Genomic DNA, 12,159 nt, shown 5'->3' with positions numbered 1-12,159 from the left:
CGTTTTCAGGGAGAAGATATAAACGAGAAAGTGGAAATAAAGATTATATTATTGTTGATGTTGGTGTGATTGACTTTAATTAAAAAATATCATTTTTTTGTGTAGTTATTTTTCTCTCTTTCTCTACATCTCCATAGCACATCCAAACACAATTTACAACATGCTTTTCACAATATTAAGCCGCTCCCCATGACGTCTATTGACCTCCGGCTCACAACCTGCGGAGACATGAATATCACTGCCAAGGTAAGTGAATCTATCCACGACCTCAACATCCTCACCACAAACAGACACAGACAGGACAGCAGCATCCAAGATGTCACCGAAAGCCTGGATCTTAGTTTTGACCCAAGAAATCCGTAATCCCAACGGCTCCGACTCCTCATTCAGCACCTCGAGGGCCCCCAAGAGGATGTCTAAAGTCTCCGCAAAGATGACTGCATCATCTGCAAAATCAAGGTCCGAGATCTTGACATTGCCAAACGATGCACCGCAACTTGATCTCTCCGACATCCTCCCAAAAACCCAGTCCATACAAGTGCTGAAAAGTGTGGGGGCAAGTACACATCCCTGACGGACTCCAGTAACAACTGGAAATAAGTCAGAGATGGTACCACCACACTTCACAGCACTCTCAGTACCAGAGTAGAGTTCAGACATCAGATCGATCAGTTTCGGTGGCACCCCACGAAGACCAAGAATCCTCCAGAGGACATCCCGATTCACTGAATCGAACGCTTTACAGAGATCAACATAGGTTGCAAGCAGCCCCTGCCGAAACTCTCGTCTGCGTTCGGTGAGGACACGAAGTGCAAGGATACGGTCAATCATTGACTTCTTTGGTGTAAAGCCTGACTGCTCTGGACGCTGGTGCTCAAGCAGATGGTGGCGAACCCTATCAAGAATTATCCGAGCAAAGACCTTGCCCGGCACCGAGAGCAGTGTCACCCCTCGGTAGTTATTGCAGTCTTGGCGATCACCCTTCCCTTTCCAGAGAGGGACAACAAGGCCCCTCTTCCAGTCAGTTGGGATGATGCCTGTGTTCCAGGCAGAGCACAAAACTGCATGCAACGACACGAGTGCAGCATTTCCACCAGCCTTGAGAAGTTCAGCATGGATGCCACAGATCCCTGGAGCTTTGCCCCGTTTCAACTGGTTCACCGCAGCCCGTGTTTCCACAAGCGATGGTGGACCACAGTTGATTCGAGGGTCAGCAACAGGGATTGTAACACCCTTGACGTCCAACTCGACAGCTGGGGATCAGCCTGGTACAACCGCTCAAAGTAACCGGCCCAGCGGGCCTTCACTTCAGACTCCTCTGTCAAGAGCCTACCACTCTCTGCTCGAACTGCAGTGCTCCGAGGGATGGGCTTGGATGAACGTAATGCGCGAATTCCCCTGTAAGCGGGACGAGAATCACCTGTCCACAGGTGATGCTCTACCCCCTCACAGATTCCTCGCACATAGGCCTCCTTGTCCACCCTCAGTGCACGTACAGTTTTACGCCTCAGCTCCCTGAACAGCTCAGCTCTGCCATTCAGCCTGGCCCTGCGACTCTGGTCAATGGTATCCAGTGTCCCTTGAGAGACAAAATTCTTCTTTGCCCTGCGGTGAACTCCAAGGCATCCACCGGCAACATCAAGGATGGTGGTCTTGAAGGTGCTCCACAACTCTTCAGGACCCCCCAAAGCACCCAGACCCCCCAAGTGTCCACTCAGCCTGTTCACAAACTCCTCAGCTACTCTCTCATCCCTGAGCTAGGCAACATCCAGCCTAGGCTGGGATGGTACCATTCTCCAGGATTTAAGGTGCAGCTTTAGTGTTGCTACAACAAGCCTGTGGTCAGTGTTGAGGAACTGAGCACTCTGGTAGACCCTGCAGTTCTGGAACATCCTCCAACGACCATCAATGAGGACATGGTCAATCTCCTTTGCCACACCGCCAGCGTTGGAATACCAAGTCCAGCGATGAGCTTGCGGGCGCTGAAACCATGAACCAGCCACCCTAAGTCCATGACTTCTTGCAAAGTCAAGGAACTTAGTGCTATTCTGGTTCATAGTTCCTGACCCATGGGGACCAACACACACCTCATAACCATCCCTATCAGTTCCAGTCGATGCATTGAAATCCCCCAAGACTAGAAGTGTATCTCGTCTGGGGCACTGATCAACCACAGACTCGAGTGTGGCGTAGAATGCATCCTTCACGGTGAGATCACTCGCCTCAGTCGGAGCATAAATAGAGACCAGGGAAATGACACCTAAGGAGTGGCGAATCCTTAATCTCATAATACGCTCGTTGACCGGTGTTACCTCAATTATCATTGGGGTCAGCTTATTGGACACAGCTTCAGCAACTCCTTGGGAATGGTAACCATCAGAGCGACCAGACCAATAGTAGGTGTAACCACCCACCATTATCTCGCCGCAATCCGGTCTCCGAACCTCAGAGAGAGCTGCTAAAATGGAGGTAGTACACCTTGCCCAGAGGTGGCCGATGAGTTGACACATCTAAGGATCACATCCTATCAGAATGATAGCTGCTTTTACTTCATTAAACCCTGAGCCATTTGGTTTAAATCCATGAACAGCAACGCAGCAGTGGATTTGGATTCAGAGTTTCCTTTTTGTGTAGATGTGCTGCCCACCAAGGCTAACAAGTCCTTTCTGTCCAAAGCAACTGGTTTTAACGCGACAGTGATTTGATTTTTCCCTTGACACCCATTTGTGAAAACAACACCAACCCAGGGAGGCTGGTGCAAAACTCGACTTTCAGAGGCTGTTTGACATGCTGAGCCGATGGAGTATTTTACATACCTTGAGAAAATTTCCTCGCTGTAAGGCCGTGGCACAAATATGTAACTTACTGTAATTACATTTAAGCGAACACCAATTATGAGGATTCTTCTTCTCAATTATCCTACCCCTCTTCCACAAACCCTATGCTTGTGGAGGAGCGAGAACTTGGAATGGACAAGGACATTACAGGAGCAGCAGACAGTGGGGATAGCACACTAACAGCATGGTTGAGGGACAAAACTAGAGGAAAACTTTGACAAACAAGGAAAAAAGACATAAAATTTCAAAGCTCCATTGTTTTTGTAATTTTGCTGTTCACAGCTTATGTAGAACAAAAATGCCTGCCAGTCCACCAGTCACCCATCTTTGATCAGATCACACAATAAGGTCAGATGAAAGTGTTTGCCATTGTGTCCTGTGCTTGTGCAATGCAGTATGAGAAATGGTTGATGACACATTTAAGGAAAAGAATGGCCACCAGTTGGCCATCTTGGATCTGATCAAGAAAATTAATGAAGTGTATGTGTATGTTTTCATTCCTTATTAGTGTGCCAAGTTTAAACAACATTATTAAATGCCTGTCCGAGAAATGCTTGAGGATGTGTTCAACATTCGGATTTATTTACAACTAAAATGGCCACCAGTCGGCCATCTTGGATCTAAACTGCAAGAATTAAAGTATATATGTAAGCCATTATTCTTTATCAGTGTGCCAAGTTTACACAACATCGGTAAATGCTTGTCCGAAAAATGGTTGAGGACCTGTTTGATACCGGGAATTATTTTTTTTACAACTAAAATGGCTCAAAGTCCTCCAGGTGTCCATCTTTGCCGAAAAATGGTTGAGGACCTGTTTGATACCGGGAATTATTTTTTTTACAACTAAAATGGCTCAAAGTCCTCCAGGTGTCCATCTTTGATGATATCGCAAAATAAATAAAGCACACATACATGGACAAAAATATCGAGACCAAACCCATCAGCCCCCATTTCGGACAAAGTCCATCAGGGGCTAATCATGGATGTGGGAAAGAATGAGGGGTTGGGGAGGATACATGACGTGGACAATATGGATACAGAAGCAAACTGAATGTGAATCGAGAAAACATTGAGTTCAGATATGTACAAAAGAGCCTTTTGCACCAGTGAGGAGGTTAAGGCCAAAGTTACAGCTTCTCGTTTTCATGTGGTCACCACACATCAGTCGACATCATCCTGATTTCATGTATTAATTTGAACATTGATGTATTTTTGATTCATCATTGTGGCGAGTGTTGGGTGATAGGGGGGGGGGGGGTTGTCCCTGTTTATTTGCTTGATTTGCTGATGTAAGCAGTGATTGATGTTTTTTTCCTCTTTCTCAGCTGTTATACTACATTAAGAAAGTAAGGTTTGTAAACAATTTGGGGCATGAGATGTTTTTTGATGAAAACGGCGATCCTCCTGGAAGATACGATATTATTAACTGGCATCATGATGGCACTGGAGAAGTTAAATTCAAAACCGTTGGCTCGTTTGACTCCAGAGAACCTTCAAATATGCAGCTCCAACTGAACATGAGTTCTATCAAATGGAATAACGAGAATAATCAGGTAATTTTATCATTTTTAATAATTTGAATAATCATGTTTTTCAACACATATCATAATGAAGTTATAATTTGGAATTTTTATAATTTGGAAAAATGAGAATAATCAGGGGCTGGCAGGATGTCCAATACTCTTAAAGCAATGTGTGAGACAAGGGAACCAGTCCAGAGGGTAGAGCAGTACTCCATCGGGCTGCCGTTGAAAGCTTTATCGGTAGATAGGAACTCAGGTGTGCCAAGGAAGGACTTTGCACTACGGAGGATGCTCAGTCAGCATCTGGCTTTGGAGGCGAACTTTAATGTAACTTGCCCAAGAGAGATCATGACCGAAAGTGATAACCAAGAGTTTGAGTGACAGAACCTCTTCAAGAGTGTTATGGAAAAAGTATGTGAGCATTTGCAGTGCGGTCCTTTCAGAGAGAGAGAGAGAGAGAGAGAGAGAGAGAGAGAGAGAGAGAGAGAGAGAGAGAGAGAGAGAGAGAGATATATATATATATATATATATATATATATATATATATATATATATATATATATATATATATATATATATATATATATATATATATATATAGATAGATATATAGATAGATATAGATTTCTCAGAATTGAAAGACTTATTCCAAGTGTTTGACCAGTTTGTGTTTTTTTTCAAGGTCTGAGGAGAGGGTCTGAGAGGGAAGAAGCAACTGCCTGTCTGTCAGATGGATGAGCCATGTCACTGCAGAGAGTGGAGTCATCATCAAAGAGAAAACGATGATTTTCCAGAGAGTCAGTGAGATCAGTGATGAAGATGAGGAATAAGATGAGGCCGAGAACACTGCTTTGGAGAACTCCAGCCTTGACAGGGGGAGGAGAAGAAAGGGTTGCATTGTGAGCCACAAGTTGGCAATGAGAGTAGAGGAGGAAGGAAGTCAGTGGGAAGTCAGTCATCCTAGAGTGGAGTTGGCCTTGGATTCCATTGGCAGTCAATTTGGATAGTAAAGCAGGATGCCAGACTATCGAAAGCATGACATTTGTCCAGAGAGACAGCGCTGATCTGATGTTTGATATTGAGGGCCTCCATCCATTGTTAGGAGAGATGAAGCAGCATGTCCAACGTAGATTGACCAGGTCGAAATACAAATTGATGATCTGAGATTTGGCTGTTGGAGAAAATGAATAATTTTATGTCAACTGCAATGATGGATTTCATGACCTTGCTGATGAAGCAGAATAAGCTAAATGTTCTGGAGTGAATGGGATCGTTTTTGCACCTTTTTAATGTAATACTGTGATGTTAGCTGATTTCCAAGCAGATGGAAGATGACATATGGTCAATGAAAGGTGAAAAGGGCAGAGAGAGGAAGTACAAGAGCAGCAGAGCAGGTTTTTGTGACACATGAGCTGATGCCATCTGGACGAGTTGCAGAGTTTAGGGTTGCCAGAAACTTTTCCACCTTCTCAGGAACAAATCGCTTTGAATACAGGAGCAGTTGAGTAGAGAGAGAGATAGAGATTGATATAGAGATAGAGAAAGAGATAGAGATTAGAGAGACAATAATTTTAAGCAAACACAGAATTGGGACTTCTCATGAGCGGAGTCGGCTGTGTTGCCTTTTGAAGTGAGGAAAGTGATGGAAAGGGAGCAAACACCAGAGACAGACTTGACACGGCACCACCAGGTTTTAGAAGATGGAGACAAATTTGAAAGTTCATTCTTTAGATTGGACAAATATTTTTTTTCTGGCTCTCCTGAGGGTGGACACGCATTTGTTGTGGGCTTTGTGGAATGATCTGAGGTTGCCTTCAGTCGTATTTGCCATCGAGGAGGATAATGCAACTTGTTTTTAAAGCAACTGCCTCCCCACAGGTTTCAGAGCATCAAGAATTAGGGGATGGGTAAGATTACTAAAGACGAGATGGGATAAAGCTATGCCTAAGAGAGAGGAAGAATCCCCAGGCTGAATTAATATCAGGGGTGGTCGATGTCGGAGACCAGTCCTGAAGTGTGAGGGCTGCTTGCAGTCAATCAGGATACATATATATATATATATATATATATATATATATATATATATATATATATATATATATATATATATATATATATATATATATATATATATATATATATATATATATATTTTGTATACCTTGTCGAGGCATGAGAGCAAACACAAAACTCACAGCAAGGGGTATGAGACAAGAGGGGCGGGAGTGGAAGGGACAAAACAGTGGGGAACAGACACATTAGGTGAACTGTGGAAGGTAGAGGGATGGGGATGGGATGGGGGAACATGGCGAAGAGAAGATGGACATTATAGGGACTATCAGGAAGGAAAGCAGGGGAATTGAAGGAAGTGGGCTTGGGTGGATTATCGGGGGGTAGAAAAGATCGAGGATTTGGATGGGGGAAGATAAGAGGTGGTGGGGAACAGCTGTTTTGAAAGCCTGGAGGGAAGAATGGGAAAGAATAGAGTGAGGATGTTTATTCCAAAGGCGGGAAAAAGAGGAATGAAAGAGTGATGATGAGCAGTTATTCGTGATTTTGGTAGTTTTACCAGAAGGGGGTTGTTGGCAGACCTTAAGTGCCCTGTGGAAATGTGGTGGGGACAAATCGCAGAGAGAGAGCAGGGGGGGGCAAGGCTGAAGAGGAGTCGGTAGAAGCCAGAAAGACCACCGACCAACCTGTGGTGATTGAGTGAGAGGCCCAAAGACTCAGCTTCATTGCGGGAGATGCCGATGATCCTAAATGCCCTGGTTTCGACAGCGTGAAGCCGAGAAAGGTGGGAGGCAGGAGCACCAGCTCAGAGAGGGAGAGCAGTACTCCATCAGGCGACGGACAAAAGCTTTGTAAGTGGTCAGGAGCTCAAGAAGGCCGAGGAAGGACTTTGCACGATGGAGGATTCCCAGTCGGCGACTGGCTTTTGAGGCGAGGTTGGAAATGTGACTTTCCCAGGAAAGGTCATGGCAGATAGTGAGATCCAGAAGCTTGAAAGAAAAGACTTCTACCAGAGGATTGTTGAGAAAGTGGATGGGGGGGGGGGGTTTCTAAATGGTCCTTTCAAAGAGACATAGTGAGAGTGTGAGATTTGTCTCGATTGAAAGACAAGTTCCACGTGTTGGACTAGTTTGTGATTTTATCCAGATCTTCAGTGAGCGAAGAAGCTGCCGCTTGCCGGTCTGAGGGATGACAGATGGTACGGCAGAGGGTGGAAATGTCGGCAAAGAGAAATAGAGGATTTTCCAGAGAGTCGGAGAGATCAGTGATGAAAACCAGAAAAAGAACAGGGCCTAGAACGCTACCTTGAGGAACTCCAGCCTGCACAGGAAGAGTGCATGAAAGAACTCCATTTCGGGCTACATGTTGACTGCGACAGGAGAGGAAGTCTGCAAGCCATGAGTGGAGAGGGCGTTGAATACCATGGGAAGAGAGTTTGGTGAGTAGTGCAGGGTGCCAGACTGTGTCAAAAGCACGAGATATGTCCAGGGATACGGCTCGGATTTCCCGTCTGGCATTAAGGACCTCCATCCATTGATGGGAGAGCATAAGCAGAATATCCAGGGTAGAGTGACCTTGTCTGAAACCAAATTGATGATCGGAAATCAAGCCATTGGAGAAGAGGAAGGATTTCATGTCTGAAGCGATGATGGATTCCATAACCTTGCTGATGATTGGGAGAAGGCTGATTGGTCAGTAGTTACAGGGATCTGTTTTTGCACCTTTTTTGTGCAGGGCAGTGATGTTAGCAGATTTCAAGCAGATGGAAGATGACCTTGTGCAAATGAGAGGGTGAATAGAACAGAGAGAGGGTGAGCAAGAGCAGAAGAGCATCTTTGAGGACTCATGGGCTGATGCCATCTGAACCGGTTGCAGAATCTGACTCAAGGTTTGAAAGCAAGCTCTCCACCTTGTCAGGAGAAAAGGACACAGAGTCCGGGGAATATACACCAGAAACAGATTTGATTAAATGCCACCAGGATTTTGAGGAGCGAGAGAGGTTTGAGAGTTCAGACTTGAGATGAGAAAGATGTTGTTTTCTGGCTCTCCTGAGGGTAGATACACACTTGTTCCCAGCTTTGTGGAAAGAACTGAGATTGCCCTCATGTTGGGTTTGCTTTCCATGAGGCAAAGGCAAGTTGTTTCAGGACAACTGCCTCGCCACAAGCTTCAGTAAACCAAGGGGGGGATTTAGGGTAGGACAACTGAACACGAGAGGGGATAAATCTGCGCATGAGGGAGAGCAAGTTTCTTTGAAAGAATTCCCAGGATGAGTTGATGTTTGAGAAAGTAGTGGTAGGAGACCAGTCTGTAAGTTTGATGGTTGCTAGGAGACCCTGCCAGTCGGCTTGAGGGAAATGCCAGACTCGACGGCGGTGAGGGGGTTCTCTGATAACAGCCAGAGAGATGTCCACTTTGACAAGGATGTGGTCAGAAGAACCGATTGGAGCAGAGAAGAGCAGCAGATACTGTCAGGGAAATTTGTAAAAATCAGATCCAGAAGAGATGGAGTACCATTGGTTGAGATCTGGGTCGGGAAGTTGACCGATTGAGTCAGTCCTAATGAGTCGCAGAAAGCTTTTGCTGAGGTTCCATGGCAGGTGAGAGAGGTACCCACACCGAGCCAACTGGCGTGATGACAATTGAAGTCACCACATAAGAGGAAGAGAGAGTTTGGAAGAGAAGATAGAAGATGGTCCATGTTTTCGGATAGTGAGGTGTAGATGGAGTCATCACTATTCGGTGGACAGTGCAGTACACATATAAACATGAGGTGGGAGTGGAGGGAAGCCGAAGCCAGAGGTATTCCTGGAGGTGTGGGGGAGTGAGAGCAGTGCATGGAGAGTGAGAAATAGAGTCTTTGATGAACAGAGCAACAACTCCACCAGGACAAGGCTCAGGTCTGTCATACCGTAAGAGGGAGTAACCAGGGAGAGATACTTGGGAGTCAGACACGTCTTGGGAGAGGAAAGTGTCTGTTAGGCAGATAATGTCTGGTTTGTCAGTGGCAACCTGTATGGAAAGATCTGAAAGGTTTGAGCGAAAGCCCCGGATATTTGAGGTCCACACTTTTAATGAAGAGGAAGGGGAGGAGGCTTTGGGTGCAGGAGGTGGAGGGGGAGGGGGATGGTAGGACAAGGGACGAGGGGGGCAGGTAATGAGGGTTGCTGAAGGAGTGTGGGGTATTGCAGAATAGCGAGGGGAGGGGGCCGAATGAGGAGGAGAAAAGGTTCTGTGGTGCTGGGGGAGAGGGGGAACAAGAGACAAGGAAGAAGGCAGTTGAGGATTTGAGGGGGTGGAGTGAAGAGATGGAGGTGAGAGGGCAGGGAAGGGAGGCAGCTTTGTGGATGAGAGGGGGGGCAACTTTGAGAAGAATGAGGGAGGGGAATGAAAGGTGGGAGAAAGGTGAGGGGGGAATTTTTGAGAGAGGTGAGTGGGAGGCTTGGAGCGAGAAGAGTGGGATGGTTGCTTTGAGAGTGAGAGTGAGGGGTGAGGGGGTGAGTTGGCACTGAAGTTGGAAAGAAAGAATGGTTGATGGAAAGCGAACATCCATAGCAAACTGTGGTTTTTAAAAGTTTTAGGTCAGAGATGCGATTTAACACAATTCTTGATGGATGCAATGAAGGCGAATTCAGAGAATGGAGAGAAGAAGCGCTGTAATAGTTGGATTTTTTAGGCAAGGAATGAAGGAGAGCTCGAAATGAGAGCAGTCTGTTAAAATAGCAGAATAGTCGTGCATTATGAAACAGTAAAGAGTACCACATGTGTTTGAGAGGAAGTTGAAGCATTATAAGATCGTTTTTGTTGTTAATATTAATGTTTGAGAGAGTTCAACAGATTAGGTCATGGAAGTGTAGAAAAAAATCGAGGAAGAAGACGAGGAGGAAGATAAGAGGAAGAAGTAGAAGCAGAATCGGGATAAGGTTAGCGTGTTGTTATTGTTGTTGGGTATTTTTTTATTATTATTTTTTTTGAGATAAGAAAGAGATTAGTTGGGAGAATGGGGGATGTTAGGAAAGTGGGGAGGATGAAAATTGAAGGTAATGGGGAGGATAGAAATTGAAGGTAATGGGGAGAAAAAACTACAAAACAAAAAAACAAAAAAACGATCGAACACCGAGTGGAACCCGTTAACCTCAAGCCTCAGCCTCAAAAACCCGGTGAGAACGTCGACAAAAATACTCACAAAATAGCACGATTTTTGAAACAATACCGAACTAGGAACACACAGTAACATGTAGGTGAGAAAATTAAACAGTTTCAACGGGACAAATAATGACCGGAAACTTAACTTTGAGATCGTCAGAAGAGAGCCCCTAAGGAGACCTCTCGTCGCTCCAAACCCGGAACCGGAACCATTATGAAGAACTGCTTGCAGTTAATGAGGGCACCTTTAAAGAGCATGCAAAATTAAACTTGTGATCAGCATATTTGAAGTACCTCAGAAGGCATAAAAGTCATCAAATGCTCAAATGCACTTGGAGGCCAAGTGATTTTTGAATGTATTTGAATCACATGAGGCAGGAAATACTGCTGCTGTGCCCGGCAGGATGCAGTGAGTTCTAAGTGGTGACACAACAGGCCGTCAACAGTTTGTGGCCGCGCACTGAACCTGGATCGAGGGCAAAAGTGGGCATAGTCTGCTTTGGAGAGTGTGGCTGGAGCTGCAGCAGCAAAAGCTTTGTTCAGGGAGAAACCCCATTGCATCTCTCGTGCAGATTCCACTGCAAGATCTACATGCTTGTGTAAGCCAGTGTTCTTGTCCACCCCTATTTTTTTGCTGCTGCCCACATCTTGCAGCCATGATGTCTCCAGCCTCTCCCTGCTCAGCCACCATTGGCCTATCCTAATTCTGTGGGTGTGGAAAACCCTTCCTCAACATTCAACCAATGCTTTTGGTGCGCTTTGCGTGATGACTGATTTCCCCCCCTAAATTTAGCGCCTGATGGCCTGTGAGATCACTTTCAAGGATATAAAAGAGAGAGTACAAATATAAGAGCAATAAAAAGTGTATGGAGGTTAAGCAGTTTCAGACACACATACACTATGTGGGGCAGGAAGATGACATCTATGAACTCTCCAGTTGTTATATAGAACATTCAGTGTTTTATGTTTCGAAAGAACATGATACCCCTTGCAGTGTTCAAGTATATACTTCAATTTTAATGCAATAATGATTTTAAATATCGTTAAAAAGAAATCTGGAAGTTAAGCACAATTGAAGTAATAACTTTTGTGCACCTCCCAAATTAATATGTTCAAGTTCTGTAAAACTGGAGATTCTTGGAAGTATTTAGAAGTCGATTTGTGTTCTCTCTTGTTCAAGAGTATATTTCAATTCAAATAAAATTAAAGTGAAATAAAGATGCCAGAAACTTTTCCACCTTCGCAGCTCCTATGGTCTGCAGTGAGTGTCCCAGAAGCAGTAGGCGAAAGAGATTGGCATCTCTATATGTGGGAGAATTGTGTGTTCAGCATGTGAATTGCCCAGATAGCTCAGATAGCAGAGCACTGGTATGGTTTACTGGACAACTTGTGTTTGATTCCTGGGCTGGGCAGATAATTTTCCCACATCTATATATTACTAAAACTCTCATCTTGTATGTATGTAGGTTCCTGAAATACAGCCAAAACGGTACACAATATCGCAAAAAAATTGGCCCACATTACTCACCATTTGCCTGCGGTGTGCAGTATCAAGTTTTGTTATATTCGGGCAATGAAAAAATTATTAAAAAATCAATTCCTGATTCAGTCAAGTACTCTTCGGGATTATTTGATCAACGCAA

General features: G+C 44.8%; 1 protein-coding gene and 1 long non-coding RNA gene across 3 annotated transcripts in view; one reads left to right on the top strand and one right to left on the bottom strand.

The window, feature by feature from the left end:
• LOC147035745 (extracellular calcium-sensing receptor-like) overlaps window positions 1-12,159 on the top strand; it is a 145,062-nt gene that overhangs the window by 43,084 nt on the left and 89,819 nt on the right. For both annotated transcript variants that reach the window (XM_085847225.1, XM_085847215.1), the window contains exon 5: window positions 4,163-4,390. In XM_085847225.1, the coding sequence (XP_085703351.1) occupies window positions 4,163-4,390 (228 nt within the window). The remainder of the gene's footprint in view (window positions 1-4,162; window positions 4,391-12,159) is intronic.
• Window positions 1-12,159, bottom strand: part of LOC147035746 (uncharacterized) — a 137,341-nt gene that overhangs the window by 73,370 nt on the left and 51,812 nt on the right. The window lies entirely within an intron of this gene.

Source organism: Eptatretus burgeri, chromosome 1, assembly GCF_056783735.1.
Source record: "Eptatretus burgeri isolate ZD-2024b chromosome 1, Ebu_testis_v1, whole genome shotgun sequence".
NCBI classification, from domain to species: domain Eukaryota; kingdom Metazoa; phylum Chordata; class Myxini; order Myxiniformes; family Myxinidae; genus Eptatretus; species Eptatretus burgeri.
The sequence above is the reverse complement of the archived record's forward strand: the minus strand, read 5'-3'. Positions and strand labels throughout refer to the sequence as shown.